Source organism: Patagioenas fasciata, chromosome W, assembly GCF_037038585.1.
Source record: "Patagioenas fasciata isolate bPatFas1 chromosome W, bPatFas1.hap1, whole genome shotgun sequence".
NCBI classification, from domain to species: Eukaryota; Metazoa; Chordata; class Aves; order Columbiformes; family Columbidae; genus Patagioenas; species Patagioenas fasciata.
This window is the reverse complement of record NC_092559.1, coordinates 51,457,919-51,484,880: the sequence shown is the minus strand read 5'-3', so window position 1 is coordinate 51,484,880 and position 26,962 is coordinate 51,457,919. Positions and strand designations below refer to the sequence as shown.

Genomic DNA, 26,962 nt, shown 5'->3' with positions numbered 1-26,962 from the left:
AGCATTATCATGTGCTGAACAAGGAGAGCTCTGACACAGAGAGAAACAATGAAGTGATGTAAGTTATAAAACATCCCTCCCCACCTCTTCCCTGTGTCAAATGGGGCTGTCGGACTGCTTTACTGAGAGAGAAAAGGGGGCTAAGGATGGAAACTGGGAACCCGTTATTGTTGGTCTTTAGGGCTAGTACATATTTGCTTCAATTTTATTGACGTCTTGTGCTTTATATGCAAGTTTGGCCACCAACTGTGCCATTATGTCCTTTCTGGCCTCTGTCTAGTGACAGGCTTTTGATGCAGGCTTTGAATTTCCTTTTTAATTCCAAAATGACTCTAAAGCTACGTTTTGTGTTCAGTTTCTCTCTTTGTTGAGTTAGTGAAAGAAAGGAGAGGGAAAGTATGTGAGGGAGCTGACAAAAGGGGTGAGTGGGGGAGATGATTTAGATCAGGGTGTCAAACTCCTTTTCACCCGGGGCCACATCAGCCTCGCAGTTGCCTTTAATGGGTTGAATGTAATTTTAGGACTGTATAAATGTAGGACTAGTTATATTTGCACCAGACTCTCTCTGACAGAGAAACTCACTGAGGAGCTTTAAAAATTACCTAAGTTAGCTGTCTGTCCTGCCCTTCACTGAATTTTACCAGCACATGTAGGAAAGTTGGCAGGAGAGAACCCCAAATCATGTCTTAGGCTTTCCTGCTTAGTATTTTCAGTTCAGGCTCTCCTTTCCTGATGCATAGATGTCAGGGATTGTCTGAGTGTGATTGGAGTGCACAGACATATTTTGCTCCATTGTCTCAGTTACAGGATGAGGAACCCCCAGGAGAGATGTGATGAAGGCAAATGGTGATAATAATATTCAAAATTGATACTGGAAGATGGGTAGTGCTTGTCTGTCAAAGTCCTTACACTTGTTTGTAGGAGGAATAACATCACTCTCCTGTATAGTTGTCATGTAATTTAACACCTTTGTTTATTTGTTTGCAGAACTGTCAGGTCAGATAACTGAAGCTGACCCCATGCATTTAGATATCTGCATGCTGTTTCTTGGAGACTTTTATTCCATTTTTAATGCCTCCAAACTTTTCAATTGCTTTAAATTCAATAATGTACTGACAACATTGATCCAGCTCTCACTTCTTAGGAAACTGTGGATTCAGTTCTTCAGTACTAAAACTTTTTTTCTCACATTCAGCAGAACTAAGTGGACCTCTTGCTGTACTATTCAGCACTGCCATGTGTCAGAAGGTATCTGAACTTTTTTCCAGATTTATACAGCTTTTGGTTTATTGAAAGTTTTGGTTCAAAAGTTTCCACTTATTTTTATCCCTTATTCCAAGCCATTTTTTAGGCTGCACAGGAATCCTGAGGGACAGCCACTTGGTTTTAGTAACAGTTTATATAGCCAAAGTCTGGGAGGAGTTTCTTATCAAAAGGCCTTTGGATCCCCATCTCATGCAGAGGGATATGATTTACTACATTCACGCTTTGAATGGACTAAATAATTTCTTTCTGATGTCCCTTAGCTTAAGTTTTAAAATCTACCTGCTAAATTAATTTCTAGTGTCCAGGAACTAATGCTGAGGCAAGGTCCTTACAAGTAAGTTGTTGCTTTATCCACTGTTTTAACCACAAGATCCTGTCTGGCCTGACAGTGTATTTGTTTCAGTTTTCTTATCACGCTCTCAGTTTTCCTGGAAATTCCAGACCTTTTAGGTTGTTTTAGGTTGAAGATGGAATTCATGAGCTCCTTCCTGGATATATCCAGCAACCTTTCTTGTGTCTTTTTGGTTTTAGAGAATGGATCTGTAATATCTCACATGGTTATTGAAAGGGATGAATGTAAATTTCTTGCCTCTTGCACTCTTTAATGAAGAGAAGAAAAAGGTGATTTTTCCTAGTGCTAGCAGTCCTGGAAAGACATGTTTTACAACTCCTCCTTTTGTTCACTTAAAATAATGTCAACTCTCATTTCCAACATGTTTACTATGCTACCAGGGCTTATGCGAAGCTTGAAAACCTTTTGGAAACATGTTGTCTGCCCTCACAGGCTTGCTTGGTGTTGTTCCCCCTTTTATGTGTTGGAGAAAGGAGCCAATATCATATAGTCTGTTTTGGAAAAACCTCTGTCTTGAGGAGTGGGGAGATCTTGGGTAATATCGCATTGTAGGTATGTCACCTCTCTGTGATGTACTTATAAAAATGCAGTGACCATGCTAAGTGATGCACTGCTGCTATGGTATGTGTTAATGCTGTGTAGCTGCTGGCTCTGCCACTTCCACTCAAAGTTTGATTTCTTCTTGTTATTTTGTCCCTAAAACAGCAAAATTAAGCCAAAGTGTACAACAACACCATTGTCCACAGAGCTTCCTACCCTTTGCTGGTGCTTGCCACTTGCTTAAGATAAAGGAGGAGTTTATTTTTTTCTTTTTGGTGAGAATCAGACCAAACCGTGCAAAGTGTTCTGTTTTGACCTTAGTCACTGGTATATCTGGACTACTTTGAGAGAGTAGTCAGACACCTACCAAGGAAAGTTACAACAGTCTGCTGCTGTGGGTGGCCAATGTGCAACTTCCAAGAACTCCTCAGGAATCCAGTAGTTCAATGTAATATTTTTTTCATGAAGTGAATTATTTGCTGTATTAGATTTTGAAGGAAATAACTTAATCTGCCTTTCTTCCATTTCCTTGCTGTTTGACATGCTCCATTTTGTCAAGGCAAATGAACTCTGTGTCATGTTTCTTGTAGCATAGTGGACCAGAGCTGCAGTGACTTCTGTGAAGGTATTATATATAAAAAAAACCACCCCAAAACCCACAAGCAAACCAAACCAAAACAAAACTGCACACAGACAAAAACAAAACAAACCCATGAAATAACACATTTTTCATGAGCACTTGAATCTTTCTACTGGCTTGCTGGGTTTAACTAATAGGCCTCGACAGGCTAAACTCTTACAACTCTTCCTGATGAGGGAGCTGCAGCATTGTCCTTTAATTCCCGTATTCATCTGGGATTCAGCACCAAATAGACTTGAACTTCTGTTTCGATGGTAGTGGTTACATGTGATTTCAGATGAGTCTGACTAATTATTTTAGGCAAAACATCTTACAGTCAGCAACATCTCACTGATCACTTCTTTTTATAGATAGCTTCATAGCTATTTCAATTTGAGACTAGTAAAGTAGTTATATTTAGTGACAGAAAGCATTCTACTTTGAGCTGAAACTGATGCCTAGGAATAATATTCTTCTTTGTCTAACAAGTATAGTTTCTAAAAGACAAGACAACAAAGAAACCTGTAGAAAATGTAGAACAAAACAGGGGGGTAGCTGGAAAGGGGGGAGCAATATCACTTGGACTCTAACTTCTGTTTTCTTTGCCAGTTCTAAAGCGGATGACTTATCCACTGCTATTCTGAAGCAGAAGAACAGGCCCAATCGGTTAATTGTTGATGAAGCCATCAATGAAGACAACAGTGTTGTGTCACTCTCCCAGGTGCGTGTCAGCCTGGAGAAGAGAAAGCTCCACGGAGACATTATTGCAACTTTTCAGTACTTAAAAGGGGCCTGTAAGAAAGATGGGGACAGGCTTTTTAGCAGGCCCTGTTATGATAGGACAAGGGGTGATGGTTTTAAACTAAAAGAGAGGAGATTCAGGCTAGAAATGAGAGAGAAATTTTTTACATTGAGGGTAGTGAAACACTGGCTTGGGTTGCCTGGAGAGAGGTGGTAGATGCCCCATTCCTGGAAACATTGAAGGCCAGGCTAGATGGGGCTTTGAGCAACCTGATCTGTTGAAGATGTCCCTGCTCGTTGCAGGGGGGCTGGACTAGATGACCTTGGAAGGTCCCAACCCAAACTATTCTATGATCTATAAAAGCAAAGCATTTGATCTGGTAATATGCAAGCTATTGCTGTCTAACTTGAAATGTAACTTTGCAACATGAATCTAAGTATTTGTGTCAGAAGCTGCAGCAGTTACAAGTGAGAGAGGTGGGTTGTCTTGTTTTCTAACACTCTTCCATGATAAAATATATTTTGATTCTCAACTTTTAGGTTTCATTTGAGCTTGTGCCCTTAGTCTGTCCTCAGGATTAGCTTTTGACTGGTATAGTGGGACCCTCTGTCTTTGTAGATCTAGTATATTGCTTCCAAGATGTAATTCTTCAAAGTCAAGTAACTCATTCAAACGCTTGAATTCTTGTTTTGTCGAAAGCTTGTTCTTTATTCTTTACAGGCAAAAATGGACGAATTGCAACTGTTCAGAGGAGACACTGTTCTGCTAAAGGGAAAGAAGAGAAGAGAAGCAGTCTGCATCGTTCTGTCAGATGATACCTGCTCAGATGAGAAGATCCGCATGAATAGGGTTGTTCGCAACAACTTGAGAGTGCGCCTGGGTGACGTGATCAGGTCAGGACTAGTTTGCTCACTGTTGCATATCCCTGGGTTGCCTAAATAATTTGTTCACTGGCTCTGAATTGATTCAGTCTGTAGCAGAGACAGGGTCTACTGGAAGTATTCTTATGTCTTCCAGAGGAGATAACAGAAATGTTTTTAAGCGTGTGTCTTACATCAGGGATCTCTGTTAACTTTTGCATGTGTTTCTGACTGTATGCATATTCGGATTAATACTAAAAAATGATGCTAACAATTCTTGAAGTCTCTTCAGGACCTTAATGAACCCAGGTCCTCTCATTAAATTAAGTAGTTCAATTACCCCACTGTTGTCACAGTCTTCTTCACAAATTTACATTGTCAGATGAATTCACAAGCTTTTCCCATCTAAATTTTAATGTCTACAAAGTTAACTGTGGAAAGCAGTAAGCAACATTGTAATTGACCTCATAGTATGGTTAGCTCAAACACTGAGAAGCCCTATGACAAACAGAAGTTAAAACTTGATAGAAATGAGTGACAAAACCATGAAGCAGTCAAATAGCAAGATTAAAAATCCTCCATGGTTGTTTATATTGCAATTTTTGTTATAATTTTAAAATTAGGAATGCTTTAACAGGAAAGCTTCCTGCTTGTAGTCTGTCAACTGTTTTCCTTCTGGGGGAGTCTGTCTTTTCCTTTACCCTTCTGCTATATCCTCTCTTTAAAGCATATGGTAGAATCTATTAAGAGTCTTGAACAAAGTTGCATATGAAAAGTTGCATGCTCAGCTGCAGTTCCATGTAGGCTTTTCTTAGCTGACAAAGCCAGTTTGAGCTTTCTGCCTCTCTGCCACAGCTTGATACTCTGAGGTGTCGCTACAGTAGACTGTTGGCCTACACTGTAAAAATAATAGCTGAAATGTTTATTTTAAAAGGGGGAAGGGGCCTTCAGACTTTAACCTAAATGTCAGTCTCCACAAAGAGGGATTGTCAGACACCTGGCTACCCCAGTTGGTATTGTGAGAGCCTTTGCTCAGAATCAGGGTTGTCAGCAACAGGAGCTCTATTCTCTGAAGTATGTTATGAGAGAGAGAGGAAGAAACAAAGTTTCTCCTAACTCCCTTTCCCTTACAGTTGGTTCAGCAGTAGCTCCTGGTTGGAAAAAAAGTTAGCTCATGACTTTCACGGGTTTTAGGCTGCATTACTAACTTGTGAATATCCCTTCGGAATGGCAAGGGTGGGCTACAGAGGAGCAGGGAGTAGGAAGAAAGTATGAAACTCCTCATCAGTTTTGGATAGGGCTGAGAGGAGTGAAGGAAAGCTCTCTGAGTATGATTTTTGCTTTGTCATCATTCTTATGCAGGTGGGAAGCCTCACCAGGGCTTTGGAGTGTCCTTTCTGGCATTTGTACTGGCCTGGGAAGAGACATTACTGACATTTCCAGACTTGGGTGTAAGTCCAAGATAGTATGGCTAGCTGGAGTTTTCTTCTTTTGCAGCATCCAGCCTTGCCCAGATGTGAAATACGGCAAACGTATCCATGTGCTGCCAATTGATGACACAGTAGAAGGGATCACAGGGAATCTGTTTGAGGTTTATCTCAAGCCCTACTTCCTGGAAGCATACAGACCCATCAGGAAAGGTAATAGCACCTATTATTGAAGTCCTGACGGCAGTGAGTGTGAGGTAGTCCTGAGACCAAATAAAGAAAATTTCTAGAAGCTTGCACAGATCTCCATGAAGTATTAGACTGACATCTTGAGATTTTGCTGGTGCTGATCTTTTTTTTCCTAATCTTCAGAAGAAAAGATATCTGTTGCTGGCTGACATAGTAGCTTGATAATAGTTCTCCTGCCTTTTTTTGCTACATGGTATGGGAGAGCATCAGAAAAGGCTCAGGTAGAACTCAGTTTAATGATTTTTTTTTTTTTTTTTTTTTTTTTCCTGAGTTGCTACCACTTAATGGGATTGGGGAGTTGCCTGCATATTAATCAGTTGGTTGAATATACTAGCTGGCACCCTGACTAAATTCACTTTTTCAAAGTAATTTAATTAATAACTGGAAGAGTACATAAAAATGAATATACTTTTAGAGTTGTGCTAGTAGCACTTCTGCTGAAACAAATAGGTCCTAATACAGTATAAACACAAGTTGAAGTTATCCAACTTCTGTAGCCCAGTTTAGCCAGGAGTCATAGTGCAGTATTATATGTTATTCTGCTTCTGGAGGCAACCACTTATAACTAGTAACAACTAGTTATAACTTGAAAATGAATTTTTATTAAGTTGGGGCTTTTTGCCTGTTTTAGGAATGTTAAATTATAACTGAATGGAAGAGAAATGTGATTTCTCTTTCTTTGTGTTTTGTATTTAGAGAGAATATTCTTTTCCATTGTTTGCTGTTTTTCTGGATGAAATTTGAGAACTTTAACTGCTACAGATCTAAATAGTGCTCAAGTTGTCACAGTACATGCAGCTCTTGAGTTTAAAATGCAGAGCGGTGTATGCCTATGTAACTTACTTCCTTGTCTTCTGGGGCTGCTGGTAGGACAAGGGTTAACATCTATCAGACATCTCTTGCAGCAGGCTACCGAAATGTGGGCTTTTGCAGGTGACATCTTCTTGGTGCGTGGAGGGATGCGTGCGGTGGAGTTCAAAGTGGTGGAGACAGATCCAAGTCCTTACTGTATAGTGGCTCCGGACACAGTGATCCATTGTGAAGGAGAGCCCATCAAACGAGAGGTGAACAGAATCCTGCCATGCAGTTCTACTGAATCTACTCTATCTGAAATCTGTTTTGGTGACAGTCCTTGAGAGCAGCAGTGTTTGCAGTTTCTGTTTTAGTGTTTTGTGTATTGAATGTAATCATTAAAACCTCTGGTTTCAGAAGATGAGCTGCTGCTGAAGGTAGTCAGAGAAATGTGTATCCTTCCTCAGATGCTGAGATAGCATCAGTGCTTAGGTTTGCTGATAAAATGGCATACTTTGGCAGCAGCTGGTTTTGTATCTGCTTCCAGATATCTCATGCTGGACATAGATGCATCTTTTAATTCTAAAGTTCCCTTGATCCATAGCAGGGAGGGCTTAAAATGTTGTGAAATTTCATGCTATATGAAAAGAAAGGAATTAGTGCTTTTTCAGTGAGAAATTTGAAAACTCTAAATAGTTGGTGTTTTTGTGGTGTGGTGTGTTTTGTTTTGTTGTTATGTTTGTTTGTTTGTTTTTTGTTTTGGGGGTTTGGCTTTTTGTGTGGTTTTGTTTTGTTTTGTTTTTTTTTGAATGGTTGTGGTTTTTTTTTTTTGTGTGTGTGTGTGGTGGGGTTTTTTTGGTGGTGTTTGTTTTGTTTTGGTTGTTTTTTCCCTCAGTCCCTTAAGGTATCTAGCCTTGAGTGTCCCAAGCTTGAGGCAGCCTGAGTGGATTGTCTATCAGGTCTTGGCCCACCTTACTGTTACAGAGTAGGAAATCTCAGAAAAATGAGAGAAACTGGTGGTATACTTCATAAAGTAAATGCCTTTTTACTACTTGCAAATCAGGGTGAGTGCTGATTTGTAGTTAGCGGTCTTCTGCAAAAATTCACCTCTGTTTGACACTCAAGACTATGTCTGGGTGGGCACTTGATGATTCCAGTTTGGGCTTTTCAGGACATGGCAGAGACAGATAAGAGGAAGTTCAGCCAAGGCTGCCAAACTGATAAGGAGCTGGAGGTCAGAATGAATGAGGAGTAGCTGGGAGAGTGGGATGATGGAGCATGGAGAAGGGAAGGCAAAGAGGCAGGCTTACTGGCAACTACCTGATGGGAAGGGGTGGATATCCAGGCTCTTAGAATCATAGAATGTCCTGAGTTGGAAGAGACCCACAAGGATCGAGTCCAACTCCTGTCCCTGCACAGGACAACCCCAAAATTCACACTGTGTGTCTGAGGGCATTGTCCAATTGCTTCTTGAATTCTGTCAGGCTTGGGGCTGTGACTACCTCCCTGAGGAGCCTGTTCTAGTGCTCCACCACCCTCTGGGTGAAGAAACTTTTCCTAATGTTCAACCTAAATCTCCCCAGCACATCTTCCTGCCATTCCCTCAGGTTCTGTCATTGGTCACCAGAGAGAAAAGATTGGCACTTACCCTTCCTCCTCCCCTTGTGAGGAAGCTGTAGGCCACTATGAGGTCTCCTCTTAATCTCCTTCAGGCTGAATAATCCCTAACGTTCTGTGATTCTGTGAAACCAAGTGACTTTAGCTGCTCCTCTTACAGCTTCCACTCCAAACCCTTCACCAACTTCATGGCCCTCCTCTGGACACTCTCCAGTAGCTTTATATCCTTTTTATATTGTGGAGACCAGAACTGTACACAGTACTGTAGGTGAGGCCACACCAGTGCAGAGCAGAGAGGGACAGTCACCCCCCTCATGTGGCTGGCAATGCTGTGCTTGATGCACCCTAGGACTGGTTGGCCCTCTTGGCTGCCAGGGCACACTATTGGCTCATGTTCAGCTTGCCATTGACCAGAACCCTCAGATCCCTCTCCACAGAGCTACTTTCCAGCATCTTGTTCCTCAAACTGTATGTATAGCCAGGGTTGCTGTGTCCCAGGTGCAAAGTCTGGCACTTGCCCTTGTTGAACTTCATGCAATTGGTGATTGCCCGGTTCTCCAATTTATCCTGATCCCTCTGCATGACCTCTCTGCCCTCAAGAGTGTCAACAGCTCCTCCTAATTTTGTGTCATTGGCGAACTTACTTAGACACAGGACTTGAGGGAATACTAAGTCATTTATGAAGACATTGAAGAGTGCTGGCCCTAAGATAGATCCCTGCAGAACCCTGCTAGTGACTCGTTGTCAGCCTGACATAACCCCATTTACTAGAACCCTTTGAGCCCGGCCCGTCAGCCAATTGCTTGTGCACTGTATTGTGTGTTTATCCAGCTGTATGCTGGACATCTTGTCCAGGAGGATACTGTAAAAGACAGTATCAAAGGCTTTACTGAAATCAGAAAAGATCATGTTGATAGGCTTCCCTTTGTCAACTAGGTGGGTGACCTTGTAGAAAGAAATTTGTGTTGATCAAGCAAGACTTTCCCCTCATGAACCTGTGCTGGCTGGGACCAATGACTGCATTGCCATTCAGTTGTGGTTTTTTTTTTTCAATGACTCCTAGAAGAGTCTTCTCCGTGATTTTGTCAGGAAAAGAAGTGAGGCTGACAAGCATGTAGTTGCCAGGGTCGTCCCTGTTGCCCTTCTTGAAGATTGGGACAATGCTTGCCAGCTTCTGGTCAACTGGGACCTCCAGATTCTCAGGAGTGTTGAAAAGTCACAGAGAGAGATCTTGCTATGACATCAGACAGCTCTTTAAGTACCCTTAGATGAATCCCATCAGACCCCATCAACTTCTAGGGATCCAGCTGGAGTTGCAAATCCCACCCCAGAGCCCATCATTGGTGTTGAAGACCGAGGCAAAGAAAGCATTAAACATCTTGGCTTTTTCTATGTCCCTGTTTATAAGGTGACCATGGTCATCAAGTAATGGGCCAATGTTATTTCTGGCTTGTCTTTTGCTATTAACATATTTTAAAAAGCCATTTTTATTGTCTCTCGCGGTACTGGCCAGCTTCAACTCTAATTTAGCTTTGGCTGTACGCATTTCCTCCCTACAGTGGCGAGCAGCATCTCTGTAGTCCTCCTGTCTTGCCTGACCTTGCTTCCACTGTCCATGTACTTTATTTTTTTACCATAGTTCTAGAAGAAGATCCCTGCTTAGCCAAGCCAGCATTTTGCCTCGCCTGCTTGACTTCCGATGTTTTGGAATTGCCTGCTCCTGTGCTTTTAGTAAGTGGTACTTAAGCGACCAACACTGATAGACCCCAGTACCTTCAAAAGCTTCTTCCCAGGGAATCTTGCTAAGTAGTTCTCTGAGCAAACTGAAGTCTGTTTTCCTTATGTCCAGAGTTGAGGTCTTGCTGGCAGTTTTCATCCTCTTAGCATAGATTTTGAACCTGACTGTGAGCAAGGCAGCCACCAGTTGCTATTCGTCCCACAAGACCCTCTCTGTTAGTGAGCAGCAAATCAAGGAAGGCACCTTTCCTGGTCGGTTCCCTTAGTACCTGTTATCGTCCAGATGCTTTAGGAATCTTCTGGACCTGTTAGTGCCAGCTGTGTGATATTCCCAGTTGACATCTGGCAAGTTGAAATCCCCCATAAGGACAAGGGCAGATGACTCGGAGGTTTCGCTTAGTTCCTTAAAGAATAACTCATCAGTGTTGTCATCCTAGCTGGGTGGCTTATAGTAGACTCCCAGTATGATGTCTGGCTTATTTGTCTGTCCCTTAATCCTTACCCAGAGGCTCTCAACTTTGCCATCGACAACTGCCAGCTCCATGCATTCCAGCCCCTCCGCTACATACAATGCCACCTCCCCACCTCTCCTACCCTGCCTATCCTTTCTGAATAGCTTGTAGCCATCCATCATGGCACACCAGTCACAGGATTCATCCCACCAGGTTTCACTTATGCCAGTGATGTCATATCTCTAGGACTGTGCCAAGGCTTGTAGCTCCTCTTGATTTTTCTCATGCTGCGCGCATTAGTGTAGAAGCACTTTAAGTGTGGTTCATTGTGCTTTTCACATCATAGCGCAGTCTGAAGAATCTCACTAGCATGCAGATCTTCGAGCTTTGGCATGTTGTCCCATTGCTCATCACTTACTAGCCTGGTACCATCCCCTTCCCCCTTCCAAGGTAATTTAAAGCTCTGTCAGTCAGCCCTGCTAGCTCCTGAGCAAAAACCCTTTTCCTCTTCTGAGAGAGATACATCCCATTGGATGTCAGCAGACCTGGCAAAGAACAGACCATTCCATGGTTGAAAACCCCAAATTTCTGCTGATTACACCAGCCTTGGAGCCATGTGTTGATTTGCTGGGCCTGCCTGTTCCATTCTGTATTCTTCCCTGCTACTGAAAGGATTGAAGAAAATACTACCTGAGCTCCTGATCCTTCGACCAACCATCCCAAGGCTCTGAAATCCCTTTTGATTGCCTTCAGGCTTCTCTTTACTACCTCTTCACTGGCAACATGAAGAACCAATAGTGGGTAATAGTCCGAGGACCTTACCTTACAACCTCTCTCTTCTGAGAGCTGCGCCTAGGGACAGGACTAGAGTTAAAGGCACAAGCTGGATCAAGGGAATTTCCCAATAGGAAAAAGGCTTCCCCAAACCCTGGAGCAAGGCTCAGAAAGGGCAGCAATCTCTAGACCTGGAGATCTTCATCACTTGACAGAGCCAGACCCTGAGCAACCTGATGGAAGTAGTAGTTCCTGTTTGTGGGGCTTGGACTGAGCCCCTCTGAGATTCCAGGCTGTGCTATTTTGGTTTTTTTTGGGTTTTTTTTTTTTTTTTTTAGTATAGCTTAATGTTACAGATATCTCAGGCTAGTAGAGATTTGGACAACCAAATGAATGGATGCTGTAGAGCTATACTGAAAGAGTTGATTACAGTTGGTCTTATCTGCACATCTGGATCTTCACATTCTCTTTTAATTTGTTTCAATCCCAAAGGAAAAGACTATATCAGAGAACTGTATGGTAGCTAGGGTATGTCAAGTAGTTAGAAATATCACTTACAGTTTAAGGAATAAGTATGTTTTATGCTGGGCTTCATTGTCTATTGTTATCTTTGTTAACCACATCAGAGGGTCACACAACTTGTTTTGCACTAGAGTCTGTAGGAGTCCTGGCAGCAGAGGCTGTCATTGAAGAGGATGGGCTTCAGTGAGGCCTAGGTACATGCAGGCATTTCCCTTTTGCATGTCTGGGAAGAGAGAACTAAGAAACAATTGTAGAAGACACCAGGAATTCTTGAAAGTGAGAATCTCAAGACAGCAAGGAGTAAAAACCTGGATTCCTGAATTTTGTAGACTGGGAGGGATTGTTGGACTATTGTTTTCACTCAAATGTTTAATGTATTTCCTTCCGGGTAGGATGAAGAAGAGTCACTGAATGAAGTGGGCTATGATGACATTGGTGGCTGCCGGAAGCAGCTGGCTCAGATCAAAGAGATGGTGGAACTTCCCCTCCGACACCCTGCGCTCTTCAAGGCCATAGGAGTGAAGGTAAGTCCCCATGTGCACTGAGTGGATGAGCAGGCTTGTCCTTGCAGATGACTCTTGATGTTGGAAGTTGATGAGGTATTGGGAAGGGAATAAATAATTTTTAAATTTTTTTTATTTTTAATGCTGGTGTTAGGAAAGTATTTCCTTACATGTTTTGGACACAGATGAAAGTGCTGGCAACTTGCAAAGCAGAGGGATGCGCTGTCAGTTACTGGGAAGGTTTTTGTTTGTGTGTCCTGCAAAGTAGTAAGGGTGTTGATAGCAATGTTGGGATGGCAGCTGTTGCATGAGTTTGCATCACAATTTCAGACTGGATTTATCAAATGCTTACAGCTTCACTGTGAAGCTACTTGGGCATTCAGATGTTAGCTCACCACCTAAGTCCCTTGCCTTTGTCCTCAGCCTCCACGTGGGATCCTGCTGTATGGTCCTCCTGGCACTGGTAAAACACTAATTGCCCGAGCAGTGGCCAATGAAACAGGGGCTTTCTTCTTCCTGATCAATGGTAAGTTGTGTGGCTGATTTGGCCCTAGATCTGCTGTGTGCTAATTCATCCATCTCATGATAATAAATGGTATTAATATGGCTTACAGACCCACATTGTCTCCCTGACATCCTTCCTTACCTCTTTGAAATGTGCTTCTGAGGACACTTAAAAGCCATTTATGTGGAAGTGTCTGTAGTGGCACTTCCCCCTTTTATTTATTTATTTATTTATTTATTTTTAGCAGGCTGGTTGGAAAGACAACTTTGCAATGCAGGGGCTTGGTGTCTGTATGGCTGTGTGTTCATTTATGTTGGTGAGGGCAGAGCTGGGAGTGGTGAGATTATTTGATGTGTTCAGGTGCAGGACACTTGTTTCTGTTGCTGCCAACATGTTCCATTCAGAAAATAAGCTGGTCTGCTGTGGATTTCTTTTTTCACTTAAGTAAAGCATAAGACCTGTTCTGTTTCATATAATGTTAATTGGGAGGAACAATCTTAAAACATATGAGTACCTTGGGACTTAGCTACAAGTGACAGAATCTCGTATTGATCACTTTTCACCTTTAGTGGTTGAGAGGGACACTGGTTTATGCCCAGTAAGGACCAGATTCTGATTTTTTTTTCCTCACTGTTTTTCTGTCCCCCTTTACAGTCAGTGCTGGAGTAGCTGAACATTTGTACTTAAGGAGTGCTGCTTTTCTGATTTCAATCACTTAGACCCATGAAGGTGAAAGTAAAGGAGTGTATTGCACAGAATAGCAGTGAGCAGTGGTATGGAAGTGACTTACTTTGTATCTCAAGATATCAGATGTAAGCGGACTGGTTTTTAACCATATGTTGCCCTTGTCGTAAACTTCCTAAGTGTGTGGAAGGCATCATTGAATACTAATGAGCCAGCTGTTTCTTTAGATGACTGTATTTCTATTGTGTAATAAAAATAACATTGTCAGAATTAGTGATGTGTTCTCTGTCTGCTGGTCCCAAGCATGGAGCTGCAGGCAGTGTTGTAGATGGAACTGGTATGAATTGATGAGTTACTTGTAATGAAACACTCTGCAGCTGGTGCACTTCAGTCAGCTAACAGCTTTGCACTCCTGAGGGTCAGGTTTCTTTTTCTTGGATCTCTTAGAAGCATACTTTTCATTACTATTTCCATCAGTATGATGGAAAAAATCTGTAAAAACAGAATAAATCTGTGAGCCTGCATGAGTGTTCAGCAATTGTAGGAGATCTTGGGGAATGTTGTCCTTCCTTCTGGGATTGATGTGCTTACACATTTTATTTTTTATTTATTCTTTGAGAGGAGATGGGTTTTGTAATTTTGGGGTGTTGGTTTTTTGGTGTGGGGTTTTGTTGTTTGTTTTGTTGTTTTGGGTTTTTTTGGAACTCATTCATAGGATCTTACAGAGGTAAATGTATACCTGTGTAATGCAAGCTAAAGACAGCTTCAGTATCTTACAGCTTTTTCATTCTCTACCCTAATAATTCATCACCATATACTTTGATTGCTTCTCTTGCAAGCTAGGACTGGCATTAACTGTGTGTGGTGGCACATTACAGAGAAGCTCACCAAGTGTGAAATAGGGTAAGAAAAGAAGCAGCTAAAGGTAGCTCACTGACTAGTGCTGCGTTCTGTTAGAGTAAACTGAAAACATCAGCATAATGATAGAAAGTAATTCTGCATGCTGTTCTTGCCTGTTCAGCTGCAAATTTAGTGAACTTGGTTGATAGTATTTGCTTTGGCTTGAAATATAGATACTCCCATGTGAACAGTGTACTAAAAAAAAAAAAATCAGCTGCATTCCTTGGGGCTAGCTACCTCTCTTCTGGGTGCCACAGTGTTGTTATTTTTTCAGGTCCTGAGATCATGAGCAAGCTGGCTGGTGAGTCTGAGAGTAATCTGAGGAAAGCCTTTGAAGAAGCAGAGAAGAATGCTCCTGCCATCATCTTCATTGATGAACTGGATGCCATTGCTCCTAAGAGAGAGAAGGTAAAAAAAGCCTGTAGAAGGTAAAGGAATACATCTTTTTTGATAGCAGCTGGTATGAATCTCTGCATTTCACTACAGGGTAAAGCAGTATTTAACTTAACACTTGAATTCAGTTGAATGTCAGAAGTTGGATATCAGAAGAATCTGATGTAGTTCACAACATTTCTTAACTGGCTCCTGTGCTGTGTTTTAGAGCTTTTGGTCTAATCATTACTTTCTCTCTCCATAGACACATGGAGAGGTGGAACGTCGCATAGTGTCTCAGCTGTTGACTCTTATGGATGGACTGAAACAGAGAGCACATGTGATCGTTATGGCAGCTACCAACAGGCCTAACAGCATTGACCCAGCACTCAGGCGATTTGGTAACATGATTGCCATCTTTCTTTGTGTATCAGATACTTTGTTATGGGCCGTGCTTCAGGGGCCTTGGAAAGATTGAGCAGAAATTAATATTAAACATATTCTGTGTGTTACATAAATTATTGACTTGTTTCCAGCTACTTGTTTGAAATTCATTTCTAGGCTTCCAGTCTTTGGTGTCATTTTCTGCACTTTATTAGGTTAGAACTTGTAGAAATAATGAAATACTTAGAGGGTTGCACGCTTTTTCACTTAATCAATTAGGTGAGGTTATTTCAGGACTAAACACTTAAGGGGTTTTTCATGCCTCAGGTTGCAGAAGGCTCTGAATTGTCCAATTTTTCTTACTTTTATTTATGAGAAGTCTGGTAGTTTCCGAGATTCAGGTTTTCAAAACTTTGCAGTGTGAATGAATGTCTGAATGACCAGTTGGTAAAGTCTATAATAGCAAACCAGTCAAGTTTACAGTAAAAAAACCAGCCTCTTAAATGTGTAGTGACACATTTGAATGCACAGCTATGGCTAGAGGAAAATTATAGGTGCACGTGCCTTAGTTAATATTGCAGTAATATTTAGGTTTCCTGCCTCCTCAGATACTGGGGCAGTTCACCACTTGGGTACTGCTATGAAGGTTCTGAAAAATTAAATCTTTTAGCATTTGTAGACTCCTGTGCTGAGGACAAAGGTAGGAATAAACAAAAATGTCTCATGGTGTGTTGTATGGGGGAAGCATGTTTTCCCATAAATGAGGCTCGGAAAAAACAGAAGTCCTTTGTGTTTCTATAATCTTGAACTCTAGTTAATACAGTAGTCTCATTTTCCCTAAATGGTTAAAGCCCTTCCTCCTTCTCTGATCTGACTCTGCTACTGTGCTGATAGATGCTGCAGAGAAACCCAAAGCTCTGGCATTTTCATAGAATCATAGAATGGTTTGGGTTGGAAGGGACTTTAAAGATCATCTAGCTCCAACCACCCTGCCATGGGCAAGGACACCTTCCACTAGACCAGGTTGCTCAAAGCCCCGTCCTACCTGACCTTGAACACTTCCAGGGATGGGGCATCCACAACTTCTCTGGGCAGCCTGTCCCAGTGCCTCACCACCCTCACAGTAAAGAATTTCTTCCTTATATCTAATCTAAATCCACCCTCTTTCAGTTTAAAACTGTTACCCCTTGTCCTGTCACTACACTCCCTGTGAAAGAGTCCCTCCCCATCTTTCCTGTAGGCCTCCCTGAAGTACTGGAAAGCTGCTATAAGGTCTCCCTGGAGCCTTCTCCAGGCTGAACAACCCCAACTCTCTTGGCCTGTCTTCATAGGAGAGGTGCTCCAGCCCTCTGATCATCTTTGTGGCCCTCCTCTGCACCTGCTCCAACAGGCCCATGTCCTTCTTATGTTGAGGGCCTCAGAGCTGAACACATTACTGCAGGTGAAGTAGAGGGGCAGAATCACCTCCCTCGATCTGCTGGTCATACTTCTTTTGATGCAGCCCAGGATATGGTTGGCTTTCTGGCCTGTGAGAGCACATTGCTGGGTCTTGTTGAGTTTCTCATCAATCAACACCCCCAAGTCCTTCTTCACAGGGCCACTCTCGATCCATTCTCCACCCAGCCTGTATTTGTGCTTGGGATTGCCCTGACCTATGAGCAGGACCCTGCACTTGGCCTTGTTGAACTTCATGAGGTTTGCATGGGCCCACCTCTCAAGCCTGTCCAGTTCCTTCTGGATGGTATCCCTTCCCTCCAGTGTGTCAACTGCACCATGCAGCTTGGTATCATTGGCAAACTTGCTGAGGGTACACTCGGTCCCACTGTCCATGTCACCAACAAAGATGTTAAACAGTGCCAGTCCCAATACTGGCCCCTGAGGAATGCCACTCGTCACTGGTCTTCACTTGGGCATTGGGCTGTTGACCATAGCTCTTTTGAGTGTGACCATCCTTATCCACTGAGTGGTTCATCCATTGAATTCATGTCTCAAATTTAGAGACAAGGATGTTGTGTGGAACAGTGTCAAATGCTTTGCACAAGTCCAGGTAGATGACATCAGTTGCTCTTCCTTTATCCACCAACACTCTAACCCTGTTGTAGAAGGCCACCAAATTTGTTAGGCATGATTTGCCCTTAGTAAAGCCATGTTGACTGTCACCAGTCACCTTCTTGTTTTTTGTGTGCCTTAGCGTAGTTTCCAGGAGGATCAGCTCCATGACCTTGCTGGGCACGGAAGTGAGACTGACTGGCTTGTAGTTTCCCAGGTCTTCCTTTTTACCCCTTTTTAAAAATTTTCTCAAATTGCGTGTATTTGGTTTGTCATCACGTTCCTCTGTTAGAGGAAGGCAGCAACTGCAGCTCCTTTAGTTCGCAAGATCAGCAGCTCAATGTATGTTTTGTACTCCCCAGGTCGTTTTGACAGAGAGGTAGATATTGGTATCCCAGATGCCACTGGCCGCTTGGAGATCCTGCAGATCCACACAAAAAATATGAAACTGGCTGACGATGTGGATCTGGAACAGGTGAGTAGCATGCTATTAGGAAAGCTTCTCTCTGCTCGTTTAGGACAGTGTAAAACTGGACAAATGTGTGATCTCTGGGCTTCCTTCTAACTAGTTTACAAGTGACCCAAAATCCTCACTCACTGGTGAAGAATGATATGGCTAAGCGAAACAAATGTGTTCCAGTCCAGTCTGAAAGTACCTTGCCACTGTCCTCCTCGGTTTGTTTGCTGTGGCATTCTCTTTAAAAATAAAGCAAGCCTGAAACAGTGCTCACAGAGCTGGGTCAACATTGTGGTGATACTGGATGGTTAATGTAATCTCTGTCCTGAATGAAGAACTGCAGTCTTCAGGGTTATATTTCTGCACACCATCTCAATTCCAGTTGCATCTTTGATCTCAAGTAGGAGGTGGAACAGCAGTGTCTTTGTCTGTTAAATATATGATATCACTTGTCTTGAATTTGCAGCAGAGCACTGATGTTCCTGTCTTTGAGTTTTGTTGCACCTCTGAGTGAAAGACCAGAGCATGCATTGCCCTTGCAGAGTGTTTGCTTTGTATGCCTGTGAGTCATAGTCAGTGCTCTGCTTTCAGGTGGCAAATGAGACCCATGGCCATGTTGGTGCTGACTTGGCTGCTCTTTGCTCAGAAGCTGCTCTTCAGGCTATCAGAAAGAAGATGGATCTCATAGACCTAGAAGATGAAACCATTGATGCTGAAGTGATGAACTCACTGGCTGTGACCATGGATGACTTCAGGGTAATGCAGGAATGCCCCTCTTGAGTGCAATGTCTAACTGCTTATCTGAAACGTGTGAACTAGTGTGTTAAAATTCATAGAATGCTGTTTCTTCTAACGGTAGTGGGCTCTGAGCCAGAGCAACCCTTCTGCTCTTCGGGAGACTGTGGTGGAGGTGCCACAAGTTACCTGGGAAGATATTGGTGGTCTAGAAGATGTAAAGAGAGAACTCCAGGAACTTGTACAGGTAAGGGTTTCCAACAGATTACTGGCTAGTCAGCTTGAAAAATAATATTAATAATAATAAAATCCAGAACATTCCTGTTTGGGCTGTGAACAGGGTAAATGCAGAGTTTTTATTGTAGTTTCTTGTAATGGACTGAAAATACCATGCTGTTCCATCTCTATGAACTTAGAGAGGAAGGTGCTGGGAAGCAGCATCAGGCTTTCTTTAGCTGAGTCTATAGTGACATCTTGAGTGGGTGTTTTGGTACGTGCAGAAACAGCAGCAGTTCTGCTTCTCTTAAGTGGAGACTAACAGTGGGACCACTGCTGAGAATCCTGTTACATGGTGACTTTATATCACACAATCACAGATAGTTAGGGATTGGAAGGGACCTTGAAAGATCATCTACTCAAATCCCCCTGCCAGAGCAGGAACACCTAGATGGGGTTACACAGGAAGGCATCCAGGTCAGTTTTGAATGTCTCCAGAGTAGGAGACTCCACAACCTCCCTGGGCAGCCTGTTTCAGTGCTCCATGACACTCACTGTGAAGAAGTTTCTTCTCAAATGTAAATGGAACCTCCTGTGTTCAAGTTTCTATCCATTGCCCCTTGTCTTATCATTGGTTGTCACCGAGAAGAGCCTGGCTCCATCCTTGTGACAGTCACCCTTTATATATTTGTAAACATTAATGAGGTTACCCCTCAGTCTCCTCTTCTCCAAGCTAAAGAGACCCAGTTCCCTCAGCCTTTCCTCATACGAGAGGTGCTCCACTCCCTTAATCAACTTCGTGGCTCTGCACTGGACTCTCTCAAGCAGTTCCCTGTCCTTCTTGAACTGAGGGGCCCAGAACTGGACACAATATTCCAGGTGTGGTCTTACCAGGGCAGAGTAGAGTGGGAGGAGACCCTCTCTCGACCTACTAACCACACCCATTCAAATACACCCCAGGATGCTATTGACCTTCTTGGCCACAAGGGCATAGTGCTGGCTCATGGTCATCCTGCTGTCCCCCAGGACCCCCAGTTCCCTTTCCCCTACACTGCTATCTAACAGGTCATTCCCCAACTTATACTGGAACCTGGGGTTGTTCCTACCCAGATGTAAGACTCTACACTTGCCCTTGTTATATTTCATTAAATTTTTCCCTGCTCAACTCTCCAGCCTGTCTAGGTCTTGCTGGATGGCAGCACAGTATTCTGGAGTGTCAACCACTCCTCCCAGCTTCGTGTGATCGGCAAACTTGCTGACAGTGCACTCTATTCCCTCATCCAAGTCATTGATGAATATACTGAATAGTACTGGACCCAGTACTGACCCTTGAGGCACTCCACTAGATGCAGGCCTCCAATTAGACTGCATCCCATTGACCACAACTCTCTGGCTTCTTTCCTTCAGCCAGTTCCTAGTCCACCTCACTACCCGATCATCCAGTCCACACTTCCTCAATTTAGCAGTGAGGATGCTGTGGGAGACGTTGTCAAATGCTTTACTGAAATCAAGAAGGACCACATCCACTGCTTTGCTGTCATCTAGCCACCTAGTTATGTCCTCATAAAAGTCTATGAGATTGGTCAAGCATGACTTCCCCTTGGTGAAGCCATGTTGACTGCCCTTAATGATCCTCTTATCCTTGATATGCCTTGAGATGGCACCAAGGATAAGTTGTTCCATCACCTTTCCAGGGATGGAGGTGAGGCTGATGAGTCTATAGTTACCCGGGTCCTCCTTCTTGCCCTTTTTGAAGACTGGAGTGACATTTGCTTTCCTCCAGTCCTCACGCACCTCTCTCGTTTCCCAAGACTTAATAAAGATGATGGAGAGTGGCCTAGCAATGACCTCAGCCAGCTCCCTTAGCACCCACCTGCGGGTGCATCCCATCTGGACCCATAGATTTATAGATGTCCAGATTGCTTAATTGGTCCTTAACCCAGTCCTCATCAACCAAGGCAAACTCCTCCATTGTCCTGCCTTCCTCTGGGGTCTCAGGGGTACGAGGCTCCTCAGGACAGCCTCCGGCAGAGTAGACAGAGACAAAGGCAGCATTCAGTAACTCTTCTTTCTCTATCTTCTGTCACTAGGGCACCCATCTCATTCATCAGTGGGCCTACATTGCCTCTAGTGTTAGTTTTATCTGCCATGTATTTGAAGAAACTCTTTCTGTTGTCCTTGACCTGTCTTGTAAGGTTTAATTCTAAGGAGGCCTTAGCTTTTCTAGTCGCTTCCTTACATCCTCTGACAAGAGCCTTATATTCTTCCCAAGTGGCCAGCTCCTCCTTCCATGATCTCTACTCTTCCACTTGAGTTTGCCCAGCAGTTTCCTGTTTAGCCAAGCAGGTCTTCTGGCTCCCTTCCTTGACTTCCTACATGTCAGGATGCTCTGATCTTCAACTTGGTAGAAGCAGTCCTTGAACACTAACCAACTATCTTGGCCCCATTTACCTTCAAGCACCCTTGCCCATGGGATTTCACCTAGCAGTTGCTTGAAAAGGCCAAAGTTGGCCCTATTGAAGTCCAAGCTTATGATTCTACTTGGTATTCTGCTCCTACCACATGAGATTCTGAACTCCACCATCTCTTTATATGTCAGAAAGTAGATGAAGTTTGTCTTACAGAGAGCTTCTGAAGGGCTTCGCATTAGCGTTCGCATAGGGGCAGGTAAGAAGTAATTGTGAAGCCCTCTGTGAAAGGAGAGGCTGGAACAAAGTCATGAATGGTCTGTGGAAACTTTTGCCTGTGTTGGGGTGGTTTGGGTTTGACATGCCCCTGCTTTTAGTTAACAATGTAGAAACAGCCCGGTCTATGAATAAAATAATCTACTTTTCGGTCTAATTTTCTGGCATTAAAATCATCGCCTATGTCTAACCTTGTTGCAGAGGATGAATGCTTGCATCAGACATCTTGCATATCTCTGGAGGGTAGAGCAAATAGGTTGGATAATGAGCTGTTCCCTTTTGCTTCTGCAGGGCAGAGTGATGCTGGGGTTAAGTGTGCTGGAAAACTACCTGAACTGATACTTAGTTCATAAGTGGAAATAGACTGTTTAAGGCAGCTTTACAATTTATCTGTGGTGCTTTTCAAACTAGTGCTCATTTAAAAAAAAAAAAAAAATCCAGTGGCACTGAGCAGACAGAATCTTGTGTTTAACCCACCAGAAATCTTAGGTAGTGTTCCTGGTAGGAGGAGAAACAGAAGTGATCTAGTGAAAGATGTCCCTGCCCATGGCAGGGAGATTGGATTAGGTTGGATTAGATGATCTTTGAAGGTCCCTTCCAACCCAAACCATTCTGGGATTCTAAGGTACAGACCTGTTCTGGCTCATCACAAGAGATTTTTGTTTGTTTTGTTCTTCTTCAGTATCCTGTGGAGCACCCGGACAAGTTCCTGAAATTTGGCATGACCCCATCAAAAGGGGTTCTGTTCTATGGGCCACCTGGTTGTGGTAAGACACTGCTGGCCAAAGCCATTGCTAATGAATGCCAGGCAAACTTCATTTCCATCAAGGGGCCAGAATTGCTTACCATGTGGTTTGGTGAGTCTGAAGCTAACGTGCGGGAGATCTTTGACAAGGTAAGTCTTCTACTCCTTGTGCTATATTTCTGCTGAGTTACCCCCAAAACATTGTCTCCACTGCACCTGTCTTATTGACCTGGTTCTTGTTTATGTGTTTTGCTTTCTTTACTTGCACTGAGAGCAGAGGCTGCTTTCCTGATATTAGGGAATTAATTCTCTTTGGCAGCATAGCTATTTAAATGGCTTTCTCCTGCTGCAATTTGTATATGTTGTTACAGGATGATAAATGCCCCAGTGTCTTAGCAGTGAGGCTAGCATTAGGATGGCATAGATATTCTCTGCATCCCTGAAAACTTAATTTTACACCTCATTAGCCATCACCTACAGATTTTCAAAACATGCTGCAGATTCTTTTTTTGCAGTTGAACTAGATGATCATTTGTGGGTCTCTTCCAACTGAAATATTCTGTTTTTATCCTGCAATACATATGGCTCAGAAAGGAGCTCACTCCTACTGTCCAGTTCCCACATAGATAGTGTGACCTCCTGTCCCGTGAGGTATCTGCATGGATTATCTTGGGAATCCTCACTCCTGTGGTCAGGGAAGGTGCTGAAAGAACAAAGTTGGAAGGAGAGTAAGAGAGAAAAATTTAGGTTGAAAGGGAACTTCAGAGGCCATCTGGTCCAGTTTTTTGTCCAAGAGCAGGGAGATAACTTGGAAATTCAATCAGGTTGCACAGGGCCTTGTGTTCTGAACATGTACTAAGGATGGAGAATCCCTGACCTCTCTGGGCCTTGTGCTAGTGTTTGAGCTCTCTCATTGTGAAGATTTTTTTTTTCCTTATTTTTAACTAGAATCTTCTTTGCAGCTATTTGTGCCTGTGGTCTTTCATCCTTTCACTGAACATCTTGAAGAAGGATCTGGCTCCCTTTTCCCTATAACTACCCATTAGGTAGCTGAAGACAGTGATTGGATTTCCTCCCTTCCATTTGAATATATCTTGCCTACTGATACTTGAGTGCCTAGATAACAAATTGACATCCCCAGATCTTGCAGGGAAAGTTCTGGTCCAGGCGAATTTACTCCAACTTTCCCTCTAAGCATTGGAGTTAGAATACTTCTGCTTGGTTCACAATGGTCTCAGCTTTGGGGGTTAGTTGAGGGTTTGTGTGGCAGGTGACTGTTCTGAAGCAACTCCTCCAAGCTCTCCTTGTGGCAGCAGTGCTCTGGTACTCTTCTGAGCTGCTTTAATTGTAGGGTAGGCTTACTGCAAAGTTGGTGTGCTCCTCACCAGGTGGTATTAACATGGAGTAATCGTTGCTGTTTGCTTTTTGCAGGCCCGCCAAGCAGCCCCTTGCGTGCTATTCTTTGATGAGCTGGATTCCATTGCAAAGGCTCGAGGTGGGAATATTGGAGATGGTGGTGGTGCTGCAGACCGTGTCATCAACCAGATCCTGACAGAGATGGATGGCATGTCCACCAAGAAAAATGTCTTCATCATTGGTGCCACCAACAGACCAGACATCATTGACCCAGCCATCTTGCGCCCTGGCCGCCTGGATCAACTCATCTACATTCCCCTGCCTGATGAGAAGTCCCGGGTTGCTATTCTTAAGGCCAACCTGAGGAAATCACCAGTTGCCAAGGTAGGATCTGCACCCTCACTGTATCTGACTTGGGTTTGCTGTGTGCTGCACGTGTTCCTCACAAGCTGAGGATGGAGCGGAAGACCGGTGACTGCTGCATGCAGTACAGAACTGGGAAACCTTCAGTCCTTGAAGGATGGAAATGAAGAGGTAGGGGGAGGCTTGAGCTCTGAGACTAGGTGTCAATGAAGCTGGGTGTTGGCGTGTAAGCACAGCAGGTCTTTATCACGTAGTAGAGTTCCGCCCATGGTGCGGGAACAGGAAAGTTTGTTATAGCAAGACGGAAAAGATTCTTGTACTCTGAAAGAAAAGTAAATGTAGAAAACAGGGGTAGAAAACGGAAATTGAAGAGGAACCATTGCAGTTAATTGTTGCTGAACTCTATCATAGGCAATAGGTACATGTCCCTTGCATGGGGATCACTGCTGGAGTGAGTTCAGGGAGCTGAAGTACCTTTTCTATGAGGACAGGCTGAGAGAGTTGGGGTTGTTCAGCCTGGAGAAGAGAAGGCTCTGGGGAGACCTTACAGCAGCCTTGTAGTACTTCAAGGGGGCCTGCAGGAAAGATGGGGAAGGACTCTTTCACAGGGAGTGTAGCGATAGGATGAGGGATAATGGTTTTAAACTGAACAAGGGTGGATTTAGATTTATTGTGAGTGTGGTGAAGCACTGGGACAGATTGCCCAGAGAAGTTGTGGATGCCCCTGGAAGTGTTCAAGGACAGGTTGGATGGGGCATTGAGCCCATGGCAGGGGGGTTGGAACTAGATGATCTTAAAGGTCCCTTCAGACCCAAACCATTCTATGATTTACAGATGCTTTGCAGTCTTGCTGGGTGTATGGGGAGTGTGGCCTAACTTTCTATGTGGTTAACTTTTCCCAAAAACAAGAATGTTAACAGCTCATCTTTTCAAGTTGGCCAAAGTTAAGGCAGAACCTTGATACCATGGGATCTAAAGACACCTCTTTGTCACCTGAGGGTGTAAGATGTAAAGGATAGGCCTCTCTTGGTTTCTTGTGGTAGTGGGTCTTTTTTGTGTTGTGGGTTTTTTTTGGTTGTGTGTGTGGTTTTTTTTGTGTGTGTGTGGTGTTTTTTTTTTTGTTGTTTTTGTTTGGTTTATGCTTGTTTTTCTTCCTCTCCGCTAGGATGTCGACCTGGATTTCCTAGCTAAGATGACCAATGGCTTTTCGGGAGCTGACCTGACAGAAATTTGCCAGCGTGCCTGCAAACTGGCCATTCGTGAGTCCATTGAGAGTGAAATCAGGCGAGAACATGAGAGGCAGACCAACCCTTCTGCCATGGTGAGTGGGGCACTCTGGGCTTTCCCCCCTCATGAGACAGGCAGCCCACCTCTGCCCGTGCATGAGGCAGGATGCATTCATTTCCATAATCCTTGAATGGGGATGAGTGGGCTCTCAGCATGGAGTGTAGAGCTGGAGCACTTTGTTTTCATCTTGTGGGAGGGTGAGGCCCACCTGGGGTGCCTCATTGTCAGCATTGCTCAGAAGGCTCCTGCTGTAGCCGTGACTCGCAGTCTGCTACAGTGTCCCTCTCCAGCCCCTACTTTGGTGGATGTTGGAGCATCTTGGCCTAGAGGGAGGTTGTGGGTGTCTGTCAGACCGCAGAGCTCGGGCACACAGCTCGCCTGGGCCCTCTGTCCTGCTACAGGAAGTGGAGGAGGATGACCCTGTTCCTGAGATACGCAGGGATCACTTTGAGGAGGCCATGCGCTTTGCTCGACGCTCTGTCAGTGACAATGACATCAGGAAATATGAGATGTTTGCACAGACTCTACAGCAGAGCCGTGGCTTTGGCAGCTTCAGGTAACCATGGGAAAGTGGAGGGAGGGCAGTGTGGCTCAACCAGCCCCAGCACAGAGCACCAAGGCAGCTTTCTGCTGGATTCTGGGTAACAAATTCCCTTTTCCACCGCATTTTCTAATTCTCCCTAGCATGTACAGCAGCCAGCTGAGCATGTGGCAGGTGTAGGCTGTGCTGCAGGTCAGTTGTAGCTGCTCTGTTAGTGCTCCTGAAGTCTATCAACCTTATTTTCCTTTAAGATGAGCAACATCCAGCGGCTGTATAAGCCTTTTGCATAACCTGCTGTAAGGCTTCATTGCATTTCTCCTGCCTGTCCTACTTGGCACTAGGGTGTTGACATGGAGGGAGGGGATCGTGCTGAGCTGTGACGAGGCTTTTGAACAGCATCTCTTCTCTTCCCTTCTGCACCACTGCATGCAGGTTCCCATCGGGTAACCAGGGCGGTGCTGGTCCGAGCCAAGGCACAGGAGGCGGCAGCGGGGGCAACGTGTACAGTGAAGACAATGACGATGATCTCTACGGTTAATTTGCTGTTCTCTGTGGACCAAACTCCACATCAGGCCACATTGTACAGGAAAAAATCCAATGTTCAGTGGACTCTTGGCTTCTTCATTTCTCAGTCAGAACAGTGTAGCTGTGTGTCAGACTTTGTACTGGGAATGTTTTCTGCAAACACAAATCCATACCAGTGTTCAGTTAGGACGCAGACAGTGAATTAACAAGGAGGGGAACTGACTTAATTTCTGTTCTAGTTTATGTGGCAGAATCAGCAGCTTTAGCAAAGAGTACAATGCTAGCCTATATAAAAGAAAAAATCCCACATAAATAATTTAAAAAAAAAAAAAAAAAATAAAAATCCCACAAAACTCTGGCCAGGCCCTGTCTCTGTAAACCCTGTGTCTCATGCTATCTGAGCACTCCTCAGTCTGGTGGAGCCCATCTGTATGCATGCTTCACTGATGTGTTTGAGGTTGCTCTTCATTCTTATGCCTCTTAGCCCAAGTTAACAGAAGACATTGGTTTTGCAGTCTCTCCTGCTCTAATTTGGCAGGAAGCACCAAGAGAGCCTCAGAGCATGTTGGATCACCTGCTGCTTTGGCTCTTCTGCAGCAAAGGGCTTCTCCAGCAATCCCTGTTTCATCTCTCCTGCCTGGAGGCAGGCAGAAGGGGGCTCTTGGGGCTGACTCTGGAGTTTGTGGTGCAGTGTGACCCCACTAGGA

The 26,962-nt window shown here is 43.9% G+C and overlaps 1 protein-coding gene across 1 annotated transcript in view; it reads left to right on the top strand.

Annotated features, from left to right (window-relative positions):
• LOC136114579 (transitional endoplasmic reticulum ATPase-like) overlaps positions 1 to 26,598 on the top strand; it is a 28,584-nt gene extending 1,986 nt beyond the window's left edge. The window contains exons 2-17 of the mRNA XM_065859951.2: positions 3,387 to 3,498; positions 4,240 to 4,412; positions 5,877 to 6,019; positions 6,989 to 7,119; positions 12,342 to 12,473; positions 12,876 to 12,978; positions 14,816 to 14,949; positions 15,179 to 15,314; positions 17,709 to 17,821; positions 18,395 to 18,559; positions 18,663 to 18,785; positions 22,121 to 22,333; positions 23,615 to 23,923; positions 25,068 to 25,223; positions 25,591 to 25,745; positions 26,163 to 26,598. Coding sequence (XP_065716023.1) covers positions 3,387 to 3,498; positions 4,240 to 4,412; positions 5,877 to 6,019; positions 6,989 to 7,119; positions 12,342 to 12,473; positions 12,876 to 12,978; positions 14,816 to 14,949; positions 15,179 to 15,314; positions 17,709 to 17,821; positions 18,395 to 18,559; positions 18,663 to 18,785; positions 22,121 to 22,333; positions 23,615 to 23,923; positions 25,068 to 25,223; positions 25,591 to 25,745; positions 26,163 to 26,268 — 2,404 coding nt within the window. The 3' untranslated portion in view covers positions 26,269 to 26,598. The remainder of the gene's footprint in view (positions 1 to 3,386; positions 3,499 to 4,239; positions 4,413 to 5,876; positions 6,020 to 6,988; positions 7,120 to 12,341; positions 12,474 to 12,875; positions 12,979 to 14,815; positions 14,950 to 15,178; positions 15,315 to 17,708; positions 17,822 to 18,394; positions 18,560 to 18,662; positions 18,786 to 22,120; positions 22,334 to 23,614; positions 23,924 to 25,067; positions 25,224 to 25,590; positions 25,746 to 26,162) is intronic.
• Positions 26,599 to 26,962: the final 364 nt, after the last annotated feature.